A 27,166-nucleotide genomic window follows, 5' to 3' on the forward strand; every position below is an offset into this window, starting at 1 on the left:
CACTTTGTTCACTTCCAGTCTCTGTGAGATCATGGGAAGGCCTGAGTGTGCTAAGAGCTTAGATGTGTCTAACGGAAGCTGTTTTGCTCTGTAGTGTCTTGTCCAGCCTAAGAAATAAAACATCACCATTGCTTAATGTTTGGACATATCTAAAACGAGAGAAATTGTTTTGTTGTTTATCGTGCTTGATTTTATCTTGCTTTAGAGACATTTCGAGCTTACAGAAATAGGAACTGCCCAGCATTGGCAGTCAGATCCACGAACTGCTCACTCTGTCAGACTTGCTCTTCGGGATACTTCGGAATACTGTTGATACGGTGTATGTCAATCCATAAAAACACATGGGTATTAATACTGTATGAATTTTTATGGTGTATCATTGCTGAGCCACTTAAGAGAATGGGGCAGGGAGCGTGCCTTCTTGCTTAAGTACCTCGTTGTGCAGTTTCTAAAGCTCTGGAAGTTTTGTTCTAGTGTGATTTTTCAAAACAAGGAATTTGACCATGGTGTGATATTAACTGTTTTACAATCCACATTGAACTTTTAGTTGCTCAAATAATGTCTTGAATTAAAGGTTACTTTTTTTCAATCCAAGATTTGGTTTATGATCACACACAGCATTGAGCTGGCATGTCATGCAGTAGTCTTAGTCTGGAATCTTTGTTTGCCTAATGTGACAATGACATCTGTGAAGAATAAAAGATCTCTGTGTAGACAGTCGTTTGGTTTGGGTTTATTTGATGTTCTCTCATGAGTAGATTCAGGATCCATCCCCCACCCCTGCCACGCCTGTTTCAGAGGGGATCACAGCAGGGAGCACTGTAAGTCTATCTCCTCTATGGTGACATTTGTTCGGATCAGTGGATCGTAGCATATCTGCAAGAATCCTCCACAGTGAGAACACTGATTCCCTTTCAAATTGACTAAGTCATTTACATAGAGAGTCTGAGTCTGTCAGAACACCCTATTTCATCTCAGTCTTTCACCCATTACTTTGAGCATGGCCTAATTATTTTCAGATTATTCTCCTTTTGTGGTAGCATTTCGAAGAAAGAAAGACAAGGAGGGAAGCTTCATCTTAAAGGCTTTGTCTTGATTTCTCAAAACCATGAAATATTCCCAAAGAAAGTAAGTGTTTTAGATCATTTAAATTGAAGATGAATGAGAGATGTTCATTTACTTTAAAAGACATTTATTTTTATTTTATATCTATGACAATTTGCATACATGCATGTATGTGACCCACATGTGTGCTCGGTGCCTGTGGAGGCCAATTTCCATGGAACTGGAGTTACAGATGTCTGTGAGTCACTATGTGGATGCTAGAAAGCAAGCCCAGGTCCTCTGTAAGATCAGCTCTTAACCACTGAGTCACAGCGTTGTCCACCTGTGTTGGAAAGGAACAGGAATGATTACACAGTAGAAGTGGGGGCACGGCTTTTCCAGAGAGACTGGAGGAAGAAAATGCTCTACTGAGTGAGCTGCTGACTTTCTTTGGGTGGGCAGATTTGTAATCGTATTTCACGCTGAGACAGAGGACACGGAATTAAACTCCACCTCTGGTCAGGACTGACTGCTGGGGGATGAGGGGTGGGGCCCAACTTCCCTTGTCTGTTTAATATTTTCACATGGGATGGGATGCCACCATTATTTCTCAAACAATTTGGAACTGGAATTCTGGGAACTAAAACCAAAACCAAACAAAACACATTGTGTCCCCACCTTTAAGAAATGTAGCCTTCTCTGAGAAAGATGCTTAAAATAACCACTTTCCACCCCCACCCTCCTTTAAATAGAAAACTGATCTCACTGTCGTCAGATTTCTCTGGGGTTTGGATGTTGTTCCTTCCACTTGATCAGCTATGACATGCACCGGATTTGGGATTGTGTAATATTTTATAAAGAGAATTCTGCCATTTATACCATGCCAGGCCATCTACTGTAATCATCTTCTGATTTTGGAGATGTTATGAGGTGGCAAAAGAACATCTCCAGATTGGTGAAATGTGGGATAAGAACATCGGAGGCAGAATCAGTCATTTGTTCTTGATTTATTTGTGTTCATTTATTTGGTCCTTCCACCATGATTAAATGTAAAATGATGTGCTAGTTGCTGTGGACAGGACCCACGAATCCCCTCTAGTGCTTGACTGATATCAAGGAGGATTTTAAAGAAAGAAAATGGATACAGTTGAGTTTAAATGTGCCTTCCACCATTTCCTGAGTTTATGAAACTCCTTTCATGTCTCTAGATCTCAATCCTGATCTACACAATAGAGTTAACAGTAGCCCTTTTATCATGCTCTCACTGAGACTGGAATATTTGAAGATGATCTAGTTTAGCCTCCGATGTCCAATGCCAGTCTCATTTGCATAGGCATCTTATAAATATCACTGACTAGGTTGGTTTATGGGCACACGATTAGGTTGCTCTGTTAGAAGAATGAGTTGCAACTGGGCATTCCTTTTGATGTCTGAGCTGCCTTCCTTATAGTTTAGTGGAAACTGTTCTGTTCCATTTTGAGTGGAGATGGAGAACAGCTGGATGCTGTCTCTTTGATAACTTGAGGGTCAGAGATGGAGTCAGTCTTGCACAGTTGTGTTGAAACTGTAGGAAATGATGTGTCACTTCACCCATCGGAGTGCTTGACATTTGGGGCCCATTTCTTTTCAGTTCCCTCTTGCAAACTAAATGTCTGCTCTCACCTAATTTGTTGTTAACTTTCCTGGCTGTGAATGGTAATGACAGGGCTGGGTGCCACTGCTATTGGAATGGTGGGCCAGCTACATTGATTTTCCTACCATGTTGCAAGATTACTTATAGCCATACTATGCAGTTTGATCCTTAGCTGTTCCTTTATTTTTTATTTATTTTCATTTTGAAATCTGTATGTTTTTCTGATGTAAGGAAAGAGAGCTGGGGTTGAAGAGGTAGAATCTAATCCATGTGCTAGGCATGCATTTTTCCTGAAATAATAAGATTGCTGTTTGTGGAAAGAGAATGTAGGTGTCTCGGGAACTGTGCTTACAAACCTGATTATGTCCCCTTCATTCCTTCAGCCTATGTTGTTTGTCACGGATGGGATCTGATTACTTTCATCTTTTACCAGTTTCTTGACACTGTTGACCATCCTTTCCCCAACCCTGCCTTCTCTGCACCCTCAAATGAGGTGAAAGATAAGTGGTTGGATCTGCATTTCTCCTTGGAGCATCAGTGAGGCTATAGGTGATCTTTGGTTCCCTATAGTTCCACTCTTCTTTATGTTGAAGACTCTTGGGTAACACCAGAGTCTTGGAGTACATCCAGTGATCCCCACGAGGTGGCAGACTCAGCAACGAGTGAAACAAGCACCTTTAAAAAACGTTAGCATTTCCTTGAGTTTCATACATGTGACACATTCACCATTTGTAACAAGAAGCGCCCTCCTGCTTTCAGGTCATCTGTTTGGATGTGACCCAGTGAATTCATTGTGGCATATATGGAATGGGGGGTTATTTGCTAAAGCATGGGATATTTTTCAATGGCTCCACCACTGAAGAAAATGACCCCCCACAACCACTTACTGCCATTATCTCCAGGGGAGATGTGGGACCTCATGAGTCACTCCTTTATCTGTGGTGAGATGGGCTCAGTCTGGTGTGGGTCCTATGCAGGTGACCACAGCTGCAGCGAGTTTATGAGTGCAATGACCACGTCATGCCCAGAAGATGTCTGCGGCACACCTCCTTATCCTCTGCCCTTTCTTTGGTGCTGTTCCCTTTGTCTTAGAGGGGATGATACAGATGCGCCATTTCAGCATGAGTGCACTCTGCTTTTGCTCTTGGACCAGTTATGAGTATCTGTCCTGACTTCTGCCTGCAACTGTAAGATAGAAGTTGAGAGCATCACTGGTGTCTAGGTCTAAACATGAATACTTAGAAGACAATTTAAGAGCATGTTCATTTAACAAATCAACAACCCAGTCCATTCTCCTCTGTGGCTTATGACCTCCCCAGCCATAAACTCTTGAAGAGGTTACAGTACCAAACACGGGTCCCCGTGCAGCTGGACTCACATTCAGTTAGAAAGAGAAAGTTTTTGGTTACACCTATCAGAATCATGGTACCATGGCACCAATGGGCACATTTTGCCTGGCAGGACCAGTAGTTTTGGACTCTCCTTCAATCTCCTGCCAACTTCTACATTTGTCTACTGTTAAGTCCATCCTTTTTCTTTTTCCCTTCAATTCCTGTAAAGAGATGTTTATACTTCATGTGTGTTCATTGAAGCTGTCACGTGTCCTGGAGTTCTGAAAGAACAATGGGGGGCACTTAAAAAGGGATTTATAACAGTCTTCCTTTGAGTTCTGTGAGGCTGACAAATTTAGGGGTTCTTCCCTCACCTTGTAAAGTGTTTACCATGTGTTGCTTTGCTTTATTGGCCAATCTGGCATGGCCTTGGAAGAGATGGAATGGCATGGTTTCTGATCCTGGGATAGGGCCAGCAGGACATTCATTAGTATCAGTGACTGCTGTGGGCATAAGGCTTGTTTGTATAATATTGTATATATTTTCCTCCTTCAAGGAATGTCCTACCTGTTAATGATAATGACTCCATGATTTTAGAGATAGATGATCAGAGATAGCACAAAGTCCAGGAGGTGAAGCTATGGCTAACGTCTCAGCAAAATGGTAAACACCGGGACCTTCAGGACAGCGCTTAAGGCTGTGGAAAAGAACTCTAAAAACATGAGTTCAAAAATATATATTTCTCAACTATGCTATATATAAAGGTAGAATATGAATTGTTTGAGGGGCTTCACAGACCTGGAATAGCAGAGACAGCTACATTGATGAGCCAGCTTTTCAGAAAAATACAAACCCAGGTATATTTCTGAGTTCGGGTCAGCCTAGGACAGAGCAAGTTTAGACCCAGGCATGGTAGAAATGGTAATTTTAGGGTCAGGGTCCCACCCAGCTAGCTTACTGTCTGTGCTTAACACAGGCAGGCAGATCTCTGAATTCTTCTCCAATGTTAAAGAAAAAATAGTGTGCTTGCTGTCTCCTGAGATTCAGGGGGCTGGGGTCAAGGGATCCTGGTTTATAGGATAATCAAAAGGGAACCTGGAGTAAATGACTGGATTGATATGTAAAATAAAAGACTGAGCTTATGGTCTGTAAGAGATGAGCTATCCAGAGAATTTTTTAGAATAGCAAGAGAGAACTGCTTGGAGAACTGCATCATAGGGAGGGCACTGAGATCCCCAGTGAAAGCAGGACAGAGAGAAAGCAGGCTGGAAAGCTGTCTCCAGCATAGCACAGGTCACTAGCTTGGACCCACAATTTGACTTCGAGTTGTTTGTTTTCACTACTCTCAGACACCCCTTCTCTAAGAACCCCTCTCCAGGCCCAGGCTGGTCCTTGGCACTTTATGGAGCTGTGCCATGGATCTGAAAACAGTTAGTTTTTGACTTAGTGCCTCAGATATGTTGAAGTTCTATTGCCAAGAGGAAGATGTTGAGACCCAGAACAAAGTTACTTTTTATCTCCTGGTCTTTAAAGTAAAACATGCTGGCCATTATTCTGAAAGTCAAGGTTACTTGCATATAGATTCTTCCACCAATCAAACCTGGTGAGGAATCTGCTGCCATCAAATGGCTGTCTCCCTAACAATCCTTGCAATGGCTCTGCCGAGGCTTGGTTTCTACGCATCACAGTTCTACTCAGCAGCTACTCATTTGTGCCCTCACTAGTGACTGGGAAAGGACAGAGTCCTAGTGCAATGTCTGTGAAGGTAGCAAAAGATGCATAGATATGGACTGGGGAACAAGAGGGAAGCAAGAGGGCAGATGAGTCTAAAGAGCCCACAGCGATGGGGTTGGAATTATGGGAGAAATCCCAGACATCTTCCATCACAGTTGCTTGATGTGGGCCACCTGTTCAACACTCAGGACCTTTATTGTTTTTTCCAAAGAGAGGCTTAGAAGATTGCAATTGGTGGGTAGAGAGATCTTTGTCAATTAAGAGCTCTGTGAAAATTTTCAGTGTTATTGATAGTCATGATAAGACAATGAGAAGTAAATTCAAGAACATGGCAGGTGAGGTTTGAAGACACATATATGTTGACCAACATGTGTAGTCAGAGGGAAGGAATGGGTAGGAAGGGTGCATTGAGATATAAGAGGCTTGGATGGGCTCCCATCAGCATCTTTAGTTGTAGTCAGGGTGTCAAGATGGGCTTTGTATTGACAGCATTTAAAGCAGCACCCCTACCCCCTGCTATTATTTACTGGTTGTTTCATCAAAGCCTATAGTAGGTGTGGACCTTCTGAGAAAGGAATTGCACAGTCTTGGCAGCATACAGGGGTCACCATGCAGATCATAGGGAAAAAACTACTCTGAGAAAACTCCCAAAGAAGAGATTTATGATGCGCAGGAAAATGTATCTTACTATTTGGAAAAAACAACTTGGACAACTTGGAAGTGCTCCATCTTTAGTCTTCCATGATTGTTAACATGACTCATGTGAGCATACATGACCTTTTGGGTTAAGAAGAGATTGGGAAATTGTTCCTGTCATATGGGATCCATTTCATTGCCCTTCTAACCGCTCTGATGCTCTTCCTCATTAGTGACGTTCTAGTGGTAGAACTGGCAGTGGGGCAGGCCATTGGCAAAACAATAGCACAAGATTGGGAGCAAAGGATCTTAGATAGTTTCGGGCTGGACACCAGGATGTACACATAGTAGGGAGCAGAGCCTGTGGCAAAAGATTTAGCTTCTTTGAGTTTTGGTTTAGAAGTAACATTTTTTTTTAAAAAAATGTATTTTTGAGATTTATGCAGCCCTGTTTGGTCTGTAACTCACTTGGTCGACCAGGCTGACCTTGAACATACAGAGATCCACCTGCCTCTGACTCCAAAGTGCTGGGATTAAAGAGATGTGCCACCACCACACCTGGCTGGAGTCTTTTAATATTTTTTTTTCTAGCTGGATTGTTTTAAATTGAAGTTTGGCAGAACATTTTCTTTCTCTTTTTAAAGATTTTATTTTACAAAATGTTATGTTTCCCAATGGCATTGATATATCCTGTACTTTGACTGTATTTAAACCTATCATCCCCCCTCATTCCTGCAATGGACCCCTTGGTAGACTTCTCTCTAGTGACTATGTGGGATTTAGTGCTCGCTCGTGCATAGGAAAAACTGAGGGTGCGCAGTTAAAGTTCCCTTCTCTTGCTCAGTAGAGGAGAGGTGAATGCATTCGGGACAAAGAAAAGCACAGCCTGGGGTGGGGGGTGGGGTGGCTTTTCAGGTGAGAAGTGGACAGCACAGAATGGGATGTCGCTCCATTGCAACTCCAGCAGATGAACAGGGGGAGGAGCTGAACTGCTGAGATCACAGTGGAGGGAGCCTGCTTCTTCTCGGAGAAGAGCACCATGGACCTGGGAAGGTATGGGGGGGGGTACTGCCTCAGACTCAGCCTTCCCACAGGAGCCAGCAAGGAGTCAGTGCTGCCCGAAACCTCTGGGACCAGCCTCCCTGGGAGCTTTAGGTAGCAACCGTATCCATCAGTACTTGACCTTCAGACGTAACTTCCTCTTTGGTAATGTTGTTACCTGTGATGATATAGATCTGCCTTGCCCCATGAGAACCCTGAAAAATTCCCTTCCTCTTTATGTAAGGGGAAAGTGTAACAGGACTTTCTCTGCCCTACGAGTGGTATGAATAACGACACTGAGGCTCGTTAAATATTTTATAGCTTTGGCCTTTCTGATAGGGCAGTCTCTCAGCTACTCTAAACAATCTGTCTATCTCGTCATAACCTGAGGTGGGGCTCACTGTATGCCTCCTCCGATCCACTGCAGTCTGTCCTGTTCCCTCTGTTCTCTGTCTCAGTTCTTTACCCAGCATCTCTCTCTCACTCAGAAGTTCTGCCCTCCACTTCCTTCTCAGCTATTGGCCAATCAGATAGAATTTTAGACTGCCTATGGGCTAAAGATGAAGAATGTATATTTACAAAATATGAGGCCCCCAGGGATGGGTCATAGAAATCACATCAAAATCTTGCCAGCATTTAGCTCTTTGTTGGTACAGAATTAACAATTGAATATACAGAGACACACCTTCACACACTATACCCCAACAGGAAAGGGTTCCTGTTCTAACTTTCATCCCTTACATCCAGTAGAGGCCAAGTCAGAGGGTTCTTCATTCTCTTCTGATTATAGCACCTGGCCCACTTTCCCCTCAGGAAAATGTAAAGTGTGGAACACACAGAGGCATGCTGGCTTGAGGGCAGGCAGGAATCCTCTGCCTGAGCACTTTCATATGCTGTTCTATTGAATTTGTAACAATTCAAGAAGGTAGGGTCATTTTGTTGAACAGAGGCACTAATTTGTTGGGGAATTTGAACCAGGCCAGTATGAAAGTACTGTGAAGGTTGTTTATCAAGTGAAGCACTCAGCCAGGGGTGTGAAGGCAGCTGGAATTCATTTTGTGCACACCAAGGAACAAACCTTGCTGAGTTTTCCTACTTCTGCTATAATGGTCAATGATCTTGCCTTAGATGCAAATTTACTTAGCTCTGATATCTCCATCTGCCAAATAAAGGTCAAGTTGTGGATCCTCATGCTAAAGAACTTTGAATTTTAAAATCTGTCCCCCAGTTTTTCGTAACTGGTGGTGCTATTGCTGTTGCTGCTGCAATGATGCTGATAATACATTATATGTATCTCCTAAGATTAGGTTTCTGTGTGTGGCATTGCCTTGTTGATCTGCCTTGGTGGTGATTTTTGACACAACTCTTGTACTATCCCTTAGCTCCAGTCCTTTATTCTATAAAAGAACAGAATTATAGGAGATCTAACTTTCAACTCCATTCATAACATTTTATGTTTGATATCTGAACTGTGTGCTATTGGGGTCCTGACATAACCATAAGGATAGTTGAGGACAGTGGAAACCAACAGGGGATGGAAAGTGTGCTCCAGACAGCAGCAAACAGGGGAGGGGGGATGGTTAGTTAGCACCCCCGATTCTCCAGGGGCAGGAAGAAGAGAGGCATACAGAATCCAAAGGAAGCTATGCTGAGGTGATTAAAATGACCCCCAGTTGAAGCTGTTACACTGACTCCTTTTCAGCTAGAGAGCTAGAAATGATCAAGGCCTCACTGTCTAATTCCTTGGCCAAGCTAAAGGTCAAAGAGCCCAGAGAGCCACTTGGTGCAGCCTGTGGACATGAGATTCTGTGACACAAAGAATATGGAGAAGGGTCCCCTGGATCCCCGTGGACTTCATTTCCAAAGTGAGGCTGACTCCTTGGACATTATGTGAATATCCTGAAGATATGACTTTAAGTAGAAATGTTATGTACTTGGATATTACACGATAAAATTCAGTGACAATCTTATATAAAACTCCCTTCATAAAGACAAATGCATTCCTTTTTAAGCAAATGTGGCACATGATGTTTATGTTCTCACATTAAATTATATAAGAAAGAACCCAAGATATTCTAACAAATATATTTTTAAATACCAGAGTATGTCATCTTACATTTGGAGAACGATGTCTATAAAACAAAGATTCAAATTTACTATCATATTTCACCATGAAAGTAGACAAACTGCCCCACTTTTTAAATAATAAAATAGTTCATTTATTTTACTTTGTTTTAAATTTAGTTTTGAGATTTTAATGTCTGATGAATGTAATCATATCTGCCCCCATTTTGCTTCTTAACACACCCAGATACCAATGACACATTTTTAGTCCAGTGAAATATCCTCCTCCTCTTAAAAAAAAAAATACAAAGCCCAACTAGTACTGAACATACGTGAGTGGGTGTGGTGTCTGCCATCCACTGGCATATGGCCAATTTATCAGTAGCCACACCCCAATGAAGAATGATTCTCCTTCTCCCAGCAACTATTAACTTCAAATAGCTCCTCATTTATGAGCACGGCCTTATGCTCCTCCATCCATGCAGGATTTTTAGATGTCTTGGTTGTGTGCAGGTCTTGTATAGGTAACCACAGTTACAATGAGTTCATCAGTGCAGTGGACATGGTGTGTCCAGAAGACAGTAGTTTACAGAAGTCCCCCCCCTCCATCCTCAGACTCTTTCATTCTTTCTGCATCTTCTTCAGTGATGTTCCATGAACTTTGGTGGAGGTGAAGAATCGATAACAGTCTCCTACTAGAGATGTGCACTCAAGAGTCGTTGATTCTTAATACTTTTAGCAGTTATGAATCTTGGCATTGATTGCTTAGCATTGATTGCTATCCACTGCAAAAAGAAATGTCTCTAACCAAGGTTGAGAATAGCCTAGATCTGTGAGTATAAATGTAACTACTAGACTGCTTAAAAAGGTCACTTAGCAAAATAATGACAGTAGGTTGCCTGCTATAATTTTGTAACAAACACCGTTGTTGAAGACACCAAACATGTTGGCGTCAGAACACAGAGACATCAACCACAAGCTTATAGGGAACCGTTTCCTCTGCTGACTGGCTAGCTTTCATTCTGCCAGAAAGTGCTACTCAAGCTCCCTGGAAAGAGGAAGGATCAGGGATCTAACTCAGTGCTGGAGCCCAAAGGCTGTACTCTGACCTGTTAGGCACTGATACAAGAGTGCCATGACTGTGGTGAGAGAACCAACTGCCTCGCTTTTGAGGTCTGTTCCATGGGAGGAAATCCATACCTACTACTATAAATCTGATCAAAAGTACCACCTTTAAAAATGGAAATTAGTTATGTTTGCCTTTTGAGTTAAACACCTGGCTAATTTAGCTAAGTAGTTAGTTACCTTTCACTCTCCAGATGATGAGCAAAAGAGAAAGGTTTAGATTACCATTGCAAGGGTTTCTTAGTATGGTCTCTGGTGCATGGAGTCAGTTTAGCTCCCGATAACCGATCAGCCAACTGTGTCCAAGGATCATAATATCTTCCTTCATTTTAAGCATTGTGTTTCGGAATAGAGGTGCCTTTTCATGTAGTATGATCATTTTTTTTTTGAGTTACATTCAAGTATTTACTTTCTATTATAATAACCAACCCCTAAGATAATCAACTTATAATGAGGAAATAAGGAGACAGAGGCCTTACAATCTCATTTGAGAGTACACTACCCCCAGTGTCCCAACGATCACCCTCTAGGCCTCAACTCTTAAAGCCCTCCAATACTACTGTGGGCTGGAGACGAAGCTTTCAGTGCCTGGACCATGTGGAAATACTTCAGCTCTAAACTGTAGCAGCACATATGCCTCTCTGTGAGTACCCCATGCAGGCCAGTTTGTGAGTACCCCGTGCAGGCCAGTTTGTGAGTACCCCATGCAGGCCAGTTTGTGAGTACCCCTTGCAAGGCCAGTTTGTGAGTACCCCGTGCAGGCCTCTCTGTGAGTACCCCGTGCAGGTCAGTTTGTGAGTACCTCGTGCAGGCCAGTTTGTGGATTTTGTTCTTCCCGTCTCCATGCTCTACGCTTCAGTGCTGTATCTGGCCATCAGTGTTCCTTATGTTTCCATTTTTATTTAAAGATTTTTTTTTCCTGGGTACGAAGTAAGCAATATTTAAGAATGAGAATAAAAACACTGTAAAATGGCCAAAACCACCAGGCGATAAGTGATCACGGGCTGGGCACGAGCATGTGTCTCTAATCACCACTTGACACACACTTGGAAGCTCATGCTGTTCACTCAAACAGAAGATGCTGAAAGACCTGCTGTATTTATTGACTTTTTGCAAATAGAAATTGGAACTGATACCATCACTGCCTTTGTGATATAAACCCTTTTTTTTTGGAAATCAAAGGGCTTTATAAACTATTGGATGGAGAAATTCATTTTAGACAATCCTTTGGTTTTCCTTCCAGTCTTTTATTAAAATGGAAAATAGATGGTAATGATGTTTAATCTTGGAAGCTTAAGGCTACATTCTCATCTACTCTGTCACCTAGAAGACTTGTGTCACAGGTAGTGGACAGGTTGAAGTCAGCTGGTCTTGAGTTGGGCTCTGAGTTCTTGTTAGCTGTATTGTCTTACCTACTGTAAGATGCCTTCAGAGTTCACACAGATCAGAGTTCATCCTGGCAAGTTTTGTATGTACCTCCTCTCTGTCTTCCCCCTCTTTGTGTGACAAGTTGGGTATCCATTAAACAAACACTGTGCTTCTGTGAGGTGTCTGGCATACTCTTGACACTAAAGGATGGGAAGTCTCCACTTTCATGGAAGTTTCCATCTTAACCGTGGAGATGGAGTAAAGCAGAAACGGCGGAAAGAGGGTAGGGTACTGAGCTTGGTGCCACTGAGCTTGGTGCCACTGAAGTGGAACGAGTGCACAGGGATGTCGGAGGTGGTTTGGGTTAGCCAGAAGAAGTGAAGAAATGAGCAGAGGTACAAGCAATGGCTAGGACCCCAAGGTAGGAACAGATGTAGTGTGTTTGAGGAATAGTATGGAGCCCCATTTGTTAGGAGCAGAGCAGAAGATGGGTTCCAGATCAAATGAGGCCTTATAGGTCAGGACAATAATTTGGGGTGTTTTATTTTTTATATGGGAAGAAGTAAGAAACTATCTTAGGAAGAAGAATGTTACACCTGATGGAATTGTGGAAGAATTCTCTCATCTCTGTGCAAAAAGACAGCCCAGGGAGAGAAGAGAAGCAGAGAGGCCATTTACCCTGGGCTGTGACCCAGGATATAGAAGTTATTATAAAGGCTCTCCAAGATCTAAAAATAGATCTATATGACCCAACTATACCAGTTTTGGTATATACTCAAAGGAATCTAAGTCAGAATATAACATAAATATCTGCATATGCATGTTTAATGGAACATGATTCCTAATAGTCAAGATTTGGAACCACTGTCTATGCATAGTAGAGATGAGACAGGCTTGGGACTGTGAGGTTCAGACAGGGAGAGACTCTCACACCATGGTCTCTGCTGAGAGTGACGTTTCCTGCCCTCTTCTCTCTATAGTAGCAGTTCGCTTCCCCCTTTGCCTAAAAACTGTCATGTGAACCAGGTAATGGGGCACCCTTGAGAGAAAAGATAACACTCTGACCTTTCCTTTTGAGTTGACTGAGAGTTAGACCAAAGAAACTACTAGTGATGGAAACAACTTTAAAGAGCAAGGGTTTACTGTAACTCACAGTTTCAGGGGGGGGCTCTGTCCATGTTTACGTGGCACTACATATGGGCAGAATACCATAGCGGCGGGAACATGTGGAGGAGAACTGTGCTCTTCATGGCTCATCAGGAAGCAAAGAGAAAGTTGGGGCATGACCAGGAATAATATGCCCCAAGGACCCATCCCATTGGTCTACTTTCAATTAGGCTTCATCCCTAAGTTGCACCACCAACTGGGAACCATGCATTAAAACCACAATCTTTGAAGGGTAGAACTCATATTCAGTGTACAACAGAAGCTACTGAGTCAACCTGGGCTGTTTTTGCACATGCAATTCTAACTTTTGCCTTACACTAATGTTAACTTGCTTTTCTAAGGTTCAGAAAGCACAGAGGGCAGACATACTTACCACAAAGTTCTCCACTCAAGGCTGGGCATGCCATACTACTAAATGAACGTCACACTTCCTTCATTGCTCTTTAATATTGGCTCCTTACAAACTGCAGCCCACTTATACTGTCTCAGAGAAATGTATAAAGGAGGACATAAATAATTAGAATTTAAGAGCAATGTTAGTCCCATCCCTGGGTCTTACTGGGGAGGGAGTTTTGTTGGCTTGCCTGGCTTTTGTGGCTGGAAGTCTCCCCGTCCCCACAACCCTAGCATTGGTGTCATAAGTGTGCGCTGTGTTGTTGACTTTCTTTTTTAGTGTGGGATTTGAGGCTTTAGCTCAGGGCTCCACACTTGTGTGGCAGATGCTTTCCAAATCAAACGGTCATTTCAGTGTCTTAAACAGGTCAGAAGCAAGGCCCAAACTATTCCTGTCACCCGTCAGGCTGATGGACTAGGGTAGGGTTGGAAACAGAGGTTGCCTCTGGACTTCACCCTGCTGGCATTTTTCAGGGAATTAAACCAACAAATTAAACCTTTTGTATTTATTGGTCAACTGGTTATTATTCTATTCCATTCAGTGTTATCCTCAAGTCTTTTGCTCACTTCTCAGTTGGGTCATCTGTTTCTTACTGACAGGTGGAAGTCCTCTATATACTTTAGCTAGACATCCTGTGTTGACCATCTTCATGAGAACATCTTTCCCCAGTATGATGCCTGCAGTGTCACTCAGTCATCGTGTGTGAGCAGAAGGTCTTCATGTTAATCCAGAGTGAAGTGATATACTCAGTAACCATTAACATGTATTTATCTACAATGCTCTCATAAAACCTAGCTCATCTAACTTTCATACTAACAAAATTTGAAATGAGGGTAAACAAAGGTAAGAGAAATGGAGACTTCATCTCAGGGAATGGCAGAAGCAACATGCCCATGTAGCCCTTGCTGTTCCAGAGCCCGTGTTCCTGGCTCTGTTGTGTTCCCAAAGGTGCTAGAAGACATGTCATAGACAAGATGCGGTTCTTGCACATCTATTTGACTTCCACAATTAAAAAAAATTGAATTGATTGATAACACGATTATTGATTTATGCATTTGTGTCCACTCCCTTCCCCTTGCTTGTTTTTCTAGTTGAGGGAGAGGCTCAGGTTACTAACTCAAAACACTGTGTTTCCAGTTCAAGTGTCTAATGCCTTAGCTTTCCCTCTAAACACGGTCTGATGGCATCATGCAAAGTTTGGTGTGCTTTGTTTTTCACTCAGTTGAAATATTTTCCTGTTGTCTTTGTGATGTCTTCTTTGATCCATGAGTTGTTTAGAAGGGTATTGTTTAATTTCCAACTCTTTGGGGATTTCCTCCAGATATCACTCACTCTTCTGGCAGTTTTCAGTTTAATTTAGTTGTGGTCATGGAACAAAATATTTATTATTTCAGGCATTCACATTTGTTAAGTTCATTTTATGGCTCAGAATTTGATCTATCTTCGTGTCTGAGTATTGAGAAGGATAAATATCTGTTGTTATTTGGTAGAAAATTCTATAAATGTAAATTAGACTGGCTTGGCTTCGGTTGGCTTTAACGTCTTCCTGACTTTCTGGCTACTCGTCTTCTCCTTTATTAAAACAGGGTTGGCACCGTGTGGGTGTCAGTTCATGATGCTGTGAAAGTGACATGACTTCAATAGACTTTTCCTAACTAAAGATATATAGAACTATAATATCATATTTTACAATGTGGGTGGCAGTAGCAGCAAGCGTAACTTCCATCAGCCAGGAAATCCTGAGAGCAAACAACGACATCCCACAATGAAACATACTGACAGCTGACTGTGTAATTGAATGCATTTTAAGCTTAGAATGTTTTGCATTTAGAATGTTTCGGGTGTGGCTCCATTGTAAGTTGAGGAATAGTGGTAATTTCTATTCGAAGACTTATCATCCTTTAGTTTTGAGCGAGTTTTACTGCATGTATTTTGAAGATGTACACACACATTTAGGTTTATTTGATTTTGGTGAAGTGCTCACTATGTAGGCTTCTCCTATGTCCTGGTAATAGTCTTTTTCTGAAGTCTGTTTTGTCTTAGCCTTTTAAAATTACTGCTTGTATAATACATTCATACTTATGATCTTTTTAATGTCCAAATATGTCTTTCTATTTAAATGATATTTCTTATAAAAATATATGGCTGAGTTTTACTTTCTTTCCTAACTTCACAATCTCAGCCTTTTGAGTTATTTAAACCATTCACACTTAATATAATCTTTAATATATTCATATTGTATATTTATCATTTTCTTATTTTTCTTTGTTCTTGTTTTTTTTTCAATTTGAGTTGATTTTTTCTTCTTATTCCACTTCATCTCTAATAATGATCTATACTGGCTGGTTTTGTGTGTCAACTTGTCACAGCTGGAGTTATCACAGAGAAAGGAGCCTCCCTGGAGGAAATGCCTCCATGATATCCAGCTGTAAGGCATTTTCTCAATTATCCAACAAGGATGGGAGTGGGTGGCGCCATCCCTGGGCTGGTTGTCCTGGGTTCTATAACAGGGCAGGCTGAGCAGCACCCCTCCATGGCTTCTGCATCAGCTCCTGCCTCCAGGTTTCTATTGTGTGTGAGTTCCTGACCTGACTTCCTTTGGTGATGAACAGCAACATGGAATTGTAACCCTTTCCTCCCCAGTTTGCTTCTCGGTCATTATGTTTTGTGCAGGACTAGAAACTGGACTAAGACATGGTCTATTAGTTAACTCTAACATTGGTATATTTTGGTGACACTTCTGGGTTTACCATCTTTAATGTATGACACTTTACTTTCAAACATATATCTCCACACCCTTCACAGCTAACAACCTACAAGAGTATTCTTCCCTTCCTTTAATCATCCCTTTTTTCTCTCACATAGCTTACTTATGCACAGGCTATAAATCCCATAATACCTGCTCACTATTTTTGCTTTAACCTGAGTTCTAAATCTTGTTCTTCTAGTACCATTTTCAGACTCCAGTCTTTTCTTGTCCCATGATCTCTTTTTTTTTTACCTTTTTAAAAATTTTTTTATTATTATTTTCTTTATTTACATTTCAAATGCTATCCCGAAAGTTCCCTATACCCCCCCACCCCTGCTCCCCTACCCACCCACTCCCACTACTTGGCCCAGGCATTCCCTTGACCTGGATCATATAAAGTTTGCAAGACCAAGGGGCCTCTCTTCCCAGTGATGGCCGATTAGGCCATCTTCTGCTACATATGCAGCTAGAGACACAAGCTCGGGGGTACTAGTTATTGATAAACTATATATCTCTTTATGTGCTACCCCTGCCTTTGGAGGGGTTAAATGATCATAGCAACAATCAATATCCTAAACTGGACTCCAGAAATCCAACATTAGCTCCCCTCAGGGATGGTGCTACCCACATTGGAAAATCATGCTTCAGAAAGTGAATTATAGTTCATGTAGATTAAAAATAAGAATGATTTTTATTTATCATTCTTTTTACCATTTCTAGTACTTTCTATCTTGTGTAGATCCATATTTCTGCTTGGATTATACTCATTTTGCCCAAAGAGCTCCTTCAACATTTTTTTGTAGGGCAGCTTTGTTGGCAGTGAATTAAGCTTTTGATTGCTGCCATATTTGGGTTTTGCCTTCATTTTTGAAAGACATTTTCTTTATGTGTAGTATTCTAGGCTAACGGGTTTTTTTTCTTTACACACTCTGAAGCTGTCACTCTACTTAGCTTTCACAGTTTCTGCTGAGAAACTGGCTGCAGTCCCATCTGAGACTTTCCCTCTGTAGTTAATCTGCCGTTCACCCAGCATGTTTAAAGAATCTTCTTTCAATCTTGACTGTCATCAGTTTCAGTGTGAAGTGTCTAGGTAGGTGGCTGCTGACTGCTCTCATGCCCACCCTGCTTGGCATTCTGTGACTTTGACCTGTGTTTTATTGTCTTTTCTGACTTTTGGAAATTCTTAGCTGGGGTAAATTATTCATTCAAATATTTAATCTGTTCTCATTCCTCCCGAGTCTCTAATTACATGTAGGATGGGTCCTTTTATATTTGCCCTACAATGTAAAAATTATTTGTTCACTTACTTATTTATCTATTTGCGTGTTTGTTTGGGGCAGGTGGGTGGGTGCACAGAGGTGTATGCCTCCACCCATGTGGAGATCAAAGGACAATTTTCAGGAATTCATTCTCTTACCATGTGGTTTCTAGGTGTCCAACTCCAGCTGTCGGAATTGGTGATTCGCATGTTTACCCACTGGGCCGTCTAACTGGCTTTGTGCTATAGCTTTGGATTGTTAGATAGCTTTCTTTTTCTCCTTTTTTCTTTTTCTTTATGTGTGGTTTGTATTTTCTGACCAACTTTTCTTTAGTATATCTTTTTTATAACTATCACGAAGTAATGATTTTCTCATTATAACACATGGATCAAATTTGGTATCATTAATTGGCTTATTTCTTGACAATGAGAAATTAGGTTCTGTGTACCTCGTAACTTTTTTAGAATGCCAGGCAGTCTGAATGAGAGGAGTGGAGCCTGAGATTCGCAGTGTTTCCACCCCACAGAGGTGCTCTTTGCCCAGGCCATTAGTGTTGGGACTGAGCCAATCTACTGAGAGACTGAGGTGGGTTTGCTTTTTGTCCCTTTAGGACACTATAAGCTTCAGGTACCTTCAGCAGTATACTGCTACAATAGCATGCTCTGTGTTCTTGATCTCTCTTGTGATAAGACATGGATTGAAAGCAATCTATTTGGCTTAACTCTGGGTCACAGTATAGCACTGAGAGGGGGAATTTAGGGTACATAGTCACACAGGAACTTGAAGCAGAAACAAGGGACGAACGCTGCCTTTTAGGTTGTTTGTGCACGTGTCTCAGCTTTCCGTGATGTGTTGTCACTTTCAAAAATTAAGTTTTCTTTGTTCCTTTGAAACTTAAGATTTATCATGGGAATAACAAAAGTTACCATTTCACAGATTATTTTCATTTCTCTGGTAACAGTGGAAACTATGTTTCCTGCAATTGCATAAATATTTAATGCAAACCAACTTCTAAAAGTGGGTTTATAATTCTTTTTACCATACTCCTGGCCTTTCAGGCTTTCCATCAAAGTGAAGACAGAAAGTTTATTGCCTGTGTTTCATGCCATAAGCTCATGACAAATGAAATTTGTTGATTCTTTGTGGAAAGTTTTCTCTTACAGATTCACAATTAATACTCATTCTAATGAAATTACCTTAGTGTGACAGTTGGCTAAGTTTAAAGTGAAGACAAAAAAGATACAGGTAGTAAGTTTCTCTTTAAAAGTAATCACTTGTTATTTTAAATAATTAACAAAGGCAAAAATTAAAATATAGACACAAATAAAGTGATTTATCACTTAGTAGATAAATAAACTGGATCTATCATTGGTAGAATGGAGCCCTCCCAGAGAAACAACATATTTAATAACCATCTGCAGGTAAAATATGCATTTATCAGAGCTCCAAGATTTACACCACTTGGTTTCATTGAGAATTTGTCTTATGCCCTGTGGTAACAGAACACCTGCCCTTGTCCCTGCTAGAAACATGTCCAGCTGTGAACCTATAAGCAGCCTTGTCTACTCATGGTAGACATGCCTTTATATGCACAGATACAGAAGTAGCTCAGCTTGTGTTCAGTCCCCAAAGGAGCCCTATTTATGCATCTTCTGTCTGTCGTGACCTTTTGCAAACACTGGGAAGCCTCGCAGAAACTCTTCTAACTCTCTAACAGACCTACAAGCAGCCCCATTTGGCCAAGGAACCCAAAGACAGTCCCATCTTCACAAAGACTGCATAGCAACCCCAGGATCCATAAATTAACAATGCACTTTACTCCTAAACCCTGGAAGCAGGCCTTTTTTACCATAGACTCTTGCAGTGGTTGCATCCATAGACCATGGTAACAGATTCCCCTTTTATGACTTGGCTCAGGTATATCAGTGCATTCTTAGCTATCTTACCTACAGACTCTGTCAGCTGATCCATCCATAATCTACCTGCAACAGAGAGCTCACAAGAAAAAAAATAGAGAGCTCACAAGAAAACTCCAATAGAGAGCCAACACAATCGAGCATAAGAAAGAATGAGTGCACTTAAATATGAAACATTTAAAATTGTCCAATTTCAGAAAAGAGAATACAAAATAATTGTTATGATTTTTGCAGGTGTTTATAAAGTTCCTTCAATCACATATATTAACAGAGCTAGTATGGAGATTTTAGTTGTATTAATCCCTACCATTCATGAGCACAAGATAGCTACTACTTCCACTTATTTGTGTCCTCTTTGATTTCTCTAGTCAAAGCTTTATAGTTTTCTGTGTGTCTTTTACTCCTTGGTTACTTTTATTCTTGGGTATTTCATTTGTGCATTTTACAAACTCATCTCAATTGTGCTAAATATCTACATGTAAAACCTGACACACTAGAATATGTGGGGGAAATCTCACAGATACTGCACCTAATCAATAAAAACACAAGTAGACAAATAGAATTCTATCAGCCTAAAATGTATTCTCAATCTGACTCACTTCAGGACTCCAAATGGGCACGGGGCTCTGCTGGATCCTCTTTGTCCTCTTCCCAAGGTGGCCACTTTGAATAAATCTCTGTTTCCTGCTTTGCATTATTTTTTTTAAGTGAGAAAAATTATTTACAAACCAAAGTTCTGGTAAAGGACCCATATTTAAGAAAATCTTATAACTCATTAAGGGGAGAATGGAGGAAGGGAGAAAGAACTTAGAAAATTAAAAATCCATTGTAACATAGAATGAGAGAGAGAAAGAGAGAGAACCTAGAACATTAACAACCGACTTAAACATGGAAGTAAATTAGTCACTTCGCCAAAGAAAAGATTCAAATAGTCAAAAAATATTTTTTATCATTAGTCATCAGAACCATATGAAGCAAAGGCAGAATGAGATATCACTTGATATTTGGTAGGATAGCTAATATCAAATGGTAAGACAGATGGCTAGGTAGAGACGCCCGGAGAGGAAAGCATACTGTAGAAGCCACTGTTCAAATAATATGGATATTTCTCAAAAACAAACAAACAAACAAAAAACCAGTGTTCCCATTTGATGCAACAATTCCACTTTCAGATATATATTTCAAGAATTTCAGGTCAAGATCTTGAAGAGAGATGCTCACACCCTAGGTTATAGCTCAGTGGTCCCTGGTTGCCCCAAAGTAGAATCAATCAAGAATCCATCCACAGATGTACAGATAAAATGTGGTGCATGATAAGTGGAGGGCATTCTGCCATTTGTGACAATATGAATGAACCTGGAGGACACTACGCCAAGTGAAGTAAGCCAGGCACAGTAGTGCAAACACTATGTAATGTCACTTTCATGAGAGATTTACTATTACAGGACATGTAGCACCTGAGTGCGAGATTGTGGTTACCAGAACTATATTGAGGGTAAAACAGAAGATGCCAATCAAGGGGTGTGAATCTTTATCTACATAGGATTTATAAGCTCTAGAACAGTAGTTCTCAACTTGTGGTCCCTGTTCACATGGGTTGCCTAAAAATATTTGCATATCAGATAATTACATTATGCTTCACAACAGTAGCAAAGTTACAGTTCTGAAGTAGCAACAAAACTAATTTTATGGTCGAGGGTCACCACAATATGAAGAACTGTACTAAAGGGTCACAGGATTAGGAAGGTTGAGAACCATTGCTCTAGAGTCCCATTATATAACAACACTGTTAGAGTTTTGCTAAGAGGGTAGCTCTTTTATGCTAAGCATTCTCAATACAAGAGCAATATATATTTACGAAGGGATCAAAGGGATCATATTTAGAGGCAAGGAATATGCCGTGGCCTGTCTTTTCATATAAGCTAGATATTTATAGCTTTTTGGATATCAGTCTGCCTAAATCGAATGGTCCAGAAAATAAAGAAATAAAAACCACTCAGCCAAAGAAACCTTTACAAACGTTTAATTGAATTTCTTTTAGTCATTGTTTAAATATGTGTATGTTTGTGTCTGCTGGCACACACACCTACAAATATGATTTATAAACTTTATTAAGTGAGTTTTTTTTGAATATACACTTTCTGTGAGTTGAGCAGTATGGATCTAAAATAATAATGTGCTATTTGTATTGGTGAGGATACTGAAACTTGTGGGATATTTTTGGTTTGCTGTTAGGGTTGTGTTCTTTCTCGTAGCTCTCAACTTCCCACAACTGGCCAACTCTAATGCGTATGTGTGAGTCTAGAGGAATGCACTTCATCTCAACCAAGATGAGTTGTTGAGTTTTCATGCAGAGATCCTTTCTCCTGTAGCCTTCATTCCTTTGAATTCATGACAAGAGTAAATGTTTTGCCAACCTATTTTGAATCATAGAACAAAAAGAAATATGGGGAAGTATATGATGTTGCTAATAAGTGTTTCATTTTCTTTTCTTTCTTGGTTTTCCAGGAAGTATTTTGGAGAGAAAATCGGGCTGTATTTTGCTTGGCTTGGGTTGTATACATCATTCCTGATCCCGTCTTCTGTCATTGGAGTGATTGTGTTTCTTTATGGATGTGCGACAATTGAGGAAGATATTCCCAGGTAAGTTGCTTACCATTTTAGAGGGAGTGCTCCCATGTTGTCAGAGTTTGGAGTTTTGCCCTACTTTTGAGTACATTTCACACAGCTCTTTCCAAAATCCTTCCTCTTTATCCTCCATTTCTTCACACACATGTAACTTCCCTTCAGAGTTGGAACTGGGAGCTGTAGGGTCTAGAGGTTGCAGAGCCCCGCTGGTCATCATGGTCATCTGTTCCTTGGGGCCGTCACCTCCTGTGACAAGCAAATAATACCCAAAGAAAAGAGTTATGCCAGATAAATGGTTTTGTCCCCTAACTTCACAACATTTACCTTTTGACTTCCCATAAAATCTAGGTCAGAATGCATACAATATCATTGGGTAGAGGTCACATGTCCGTGTGGTCACATACTGAAGCAACTGAATATAATGCTTTAAAAAGTGTCTATAAGAAAGGACCATGCATGCTATGGCGAGGAAGGCCAGGAACTAACTGCAGGAGACAGCAGACCATGTGGTAGGGCCTGTAACAGAGCCAAGAGAACAAAGGCTGATCCTTATGGGAAAGAGAAGGCCTATGAAGGACAAAAGAACTTATACATTGTTGGTGACATTACACATTAATTGTGTGACTACATCTGATCTCAGTATCACTTGGGAGACTGGGGTAGAAAGAGGGCTAAGATTTTGAGACCAGGCTTGGAGCTATATAGTGAATTTGAAATCAGTCTACGGTACAGAGTGAGAGCATACAGAAGCAACAAAGTTTAGAAAAGCAATACACCAGAACCAACAGCCACCAAAAAAGTAAAACACAAAACCTAAAACAACTGTAAGAACCTACATGACCACACAGTTCTCTGAGCCATCTCCCTTGTGCTGTGTCTTAAAGTTAAAAGTTCTCTTGATTAAGTTTATCTTAATTAGATATGGGACCATTTGTGGCAATGCTACTCAGTCAGTTCTGTGTCAACATGCTGGATTGTCAGTAACAAAATGAATTAAGGACACTGGGAAGGGACTATAAATGTCTACTATAGTTGACTGCAGTAGTGGGGTGTGTGATGGCCATCCTAAGAAAGGGCTGAGAACTGGACTTGGGGAGAAGTGTTCCCTAGTAAGAGGACCTGGGAGGCTGGTCTTGCCATGCTCACTTTGTAAAGAGGGACTTACAAAGCATCCTGGAGCTAGCACTGGCAGTGCACAGAGCAAAGTGAAGTACATTGGTATAAGAGACAAGAGTGTAGACTTCTGGCTAGAAATGTCCATAGCCTTCCTATACAGATAAACTGTGTCTATACAGAAGCATGTGCACCACACATTCACATACATACTCACATGTGCAGGGACATGCACACATGTAAGGTATGTTACCATTATGATATAGAACATTTTCTCTCAGTGTGTGTTCCATCACCTTTGAAGAGAAACCCATTGGATGCTCTTAGATGAAGCAGAATCAAATAGTGTATTTGGTTATTTTTCTCATAGTCTTGACAAAAACATCTAGAAAAGGCAACTTAAGGAAGGTTTGTTGTAACTCCATTGTTTGGCCAGGCACAGTCCACCATGGTGGCAGGAACACAAGGTAGTTGATTACATTGTATCCACAGTCTGGAAGCAGAAAGCAATGGATGCTGGTGCTCACACTGCCTTCTAGTGTTCTTTCTATTTGGTCTGGAGCCTAGAGGGTGGGTCTTCCCCCTTCAATTAAATCTCTCTGGAAAAAAAAGCCAAAAACATCCTTACAGACATGTCCACAGATATGTCTTCTGTGACATCCAGCCAGGTTGACAATACACATTAGCAAGAGCAATAGGATAACATAGAATGAAATGAAATATTAGTGTTCTTTACAAGCAGGAAGGACTAATGTCTATAGTGCTGTATTTGAATACAGTTACACATTTGCATTTTCATCCTACAGTCACATGTAATTTTAAATTGTAAGTCACATTGGAAAAACTTGTAATCTACTGACATATGATTGAAACCTCGGTGGTTGATTTTCAGAATCAAGAGACTGTTGGAAATCCAGGAAGATGTAAATAATAGAAAATATTTCCTGTGGCTTTTGAATGAGGACTGCTCTTGTTTTGTTGTTTGTTTTTATTGATGGCCATCAGACCTAGGCAACACCCAAGGCAGATGTTCCTGCCACTGAGCTGCCTCCCCAGCTCTGAAGACCCGCTCTGAAAGTATAACTACTTATACATCAGAAGTCCAGATTCTGTGGACCTGATAAAGCCACACATAAGCATAGCTGGTCAACAGACAGGTGGTCTCTAAATCTAAACAAAATTATACTCCTACACCCTTTCCCAGACACACCTAGGCACAGTTAAGTATTTCCACTGTTTTGTTGTGTCATGGAGTCACATTAGTTGTACAAATGAATGTTTTCATTGGAGTAATTTCACATGTGCATGTTCCTCATCTTATTGTCACCCTCCCTCCACCTGCTAGCAGAGAAACTGTAATTACTTTCATTCCTAAATGTTTTGTATAAGATAATTGAGTGGTAATACTTCCACATGGTCCTGGTATACCTGAAGGATGTCACCCATGAGACAGAAATTTCTTTTTCTAAGTGGTTACATGGTGGGGGAAGCTGGGCACATTCTAAGAACTGCTAATTAACTTAAACCATATTGGAAAAGGAAGTCAGTTGCGTCAGCTCTGAGGCCTTAGGATCAGATGTTTTGTCTAGATTTCCTGGAAAATAGCCTCTCTTCTTTGATTCTTATTTGTAAGTGTCCATATGCACCTTAGCTTATTGGCTCCAGCATTACTCAATGAATTGTGACTATATCCATCAGTCTATTAAATAGAAGTGTATTTATAATGGGTATTTGTAATGTGTTAGCATGCAGGCCATTAGAGCCACTTGGCTCGCACTTCCTTCTTCGTGTAAGAGAATCTCATCCTTGGGAGGATTTACCTTCCCTTTTATTCTTCCTAATCCTGTTTCACGGTTGTTATAATCCTTAGTAGGCTGAGGTTATTCGTCTCCATTTCACAAAAGGTTACAGACTCTGATGATGGAAAAGTACCTTCTTACACCATTCCGAACATTCCTCCTCACACACTTCCTCAAGAGGCTAACATTTGTGCTGGTCCCAGCACATGCTCATGTTTGTTCCTGCTTGGGACCAGGTCACACATTTGTAAGGCAGCCCAGTAGGGTATAAAAAGACACCCCGCACTTGAAGAAGGAAGGAAACCCAACCTTAGTGTGGTGCTTTATTCATAGCTGTGTGTGTTTCCTACCAACCATATAGATGTAGCACCTCCTGAAGAGGTTTCCTCAGACATCATTCAGTGCACGTACCTCTGAGATGATCGTTAGCGTTCTGGGAAGTTTATAGTGATAGAGTTACCTACTTCTTCCGAAGATGGCTCATTTATTCGTTGTTACCATTTGATATGAGTAAACACAGCCCTGATGCTACAACCTCTGTCACTGCAGCAAAGAGATGTGTGACCACCAGAATGCCTTCACCATGTGTCCCCTGTGTGACAAGTCCTGTGACTACTGGAACCTCAGCTCAGCCTGTGGGACTGCACGGGCCAGTCATCTGTTTGACAATCCAGCCACCGTCTTCTTTTCCATCTTCATGGCTCTGTGGGGTAAGTGGTCATCACAGTGTCTGCTCAATGGGGACTGTCCTATAACAGGCACAGTGGCCAGGAGTTGAAGGTCATAGCCTTCAATTTATTTAATTCAGTATTTTATAGCTTCTTTGGTGATATGTATGAAAGGAAATTGGAATATCCATCATGGCTCTTAGAGGAATAATGTTGACTCCACACTGGCATCATGTATGTATGACTTATGGGGATTTGAACCTGTGTGTGTCCTAAAACCTGCTGGCAACCCATAAGGCACTCAGTGCCTTTCCTTCACTATGTGAAGTCATAGGGAGGGTACAGTACAAAGATGAATACTGGTGTGTGTGTAGTGGGAGGTAACTGGTGTTATGATGGGCTGACATTTACACTCCTGATTTTCAGTTTCTATGTTGTTTTTCTGCACCTGGTGTAGACTGGGCATATTTTATTTAGTGTAAAGGTGGTGTTTTCAATATTCTCACCAAAGGTATTTGTGAAAGAAAGAACACAGTTCCTTCATTTTCCCCTTCCTACATTCTCCCTGGAGCCTCAGCACAGCTAACTCGCTCTGTATTGCGCTTATCTGAACACACACACACACACCACCCTACACAATATCCTACACATATACACACCCCACTCACATACCATACACCACACAGACAGCCAGACCCCCCGACACACACACCACATACACAGACATATACACTACACACACTACACATACACCACACCACACCACATCATACCACACACCACACATACACACACTACAGAACACATAGACAGACACATCATATCACACCACAAACAGCATACATACATAATGCATACACACACATACATGCACACCATACCATACACACCATACGTACACAACACACACACATACCCACACTTACATACACACATATACACACAGACACACCATACCACACACATACTGCACACCACACATCACACACGCACCACATACACATACACACCATACCACAAAGACACCACATATCACCCACACACACTCTGTACACCCCACCTACCAACACATACAGACATATACATACAATATCTATATCTATATCTGTATATATTCTTACAAACTGGGCCACTCTTATGTATTTAAAAAGAGAGCAAATCAACACGTTTCAGTCCATTAGTCACCGCCTGGTGGGCACTCACTGGTGAAAGTGAAGGACTGTGCCCACCCACTGTATCAGATCTCAACACTGTATCAGATCTGTTACACTGTATCAGATCTCAACACTGTATCAGATCTGTTACACTGTATCAGATCTCAACACTGGATCAGATCAACACTGTATCAGATCTCAACACTGTATCAGATCAACACTGTATCAGATCAACACTGTATCAGATCTCAACACTGTATCAGATCTCAACACTGTATCAGATCAACACTGTATCAGATCAACACTGTATCAGATCTCAACACTGTATCAGATCTCAACACTG

The 27,166-nt window shown here is 41.1% G+C and overlaps 1 protein-coding gene across 6 annotated transcripts in view; it reads left to right on the forward strand.

Annotated features, from left to right (window-relative positions):
* The window catches only part of Ano2 (anoctamin 2), a 339,560-nt gene that overhangs the window by 146,930 nt on the left and 165,464 nt on the right, over positions 1-27,166 (forward strand). For all 6 annotated transcript variants that reach the window (XM_021190379.1, XM_021190380.1, XM_021190381.1 and 3 more), the window contains 2 exons: positions 21,970-22,104; positions 25,551-25,711. In XM_021190379.1, coding sequence (XP_021046038.1) covers positions 21,970-22,104; positions 25,551-25,711 — 296 coding nt within the window. The remainder of the gene's footprint in view (positions 1-21,969; positions 22,105-25,550; positions 25,712-27,166) is intronic.

This window comes from Mus pahari, chromosome 2 (genome assembly GCF_900095145.1).
Source record: "Mus pahari chromosome 2, PAHARI_EIJ_v1.1, whole genome shotgun sequence".
NCBI lineage: Eukaryota > Metazoa > Chordata > Mammalia > Rodentia > Muridae > Mus > Mus pahari.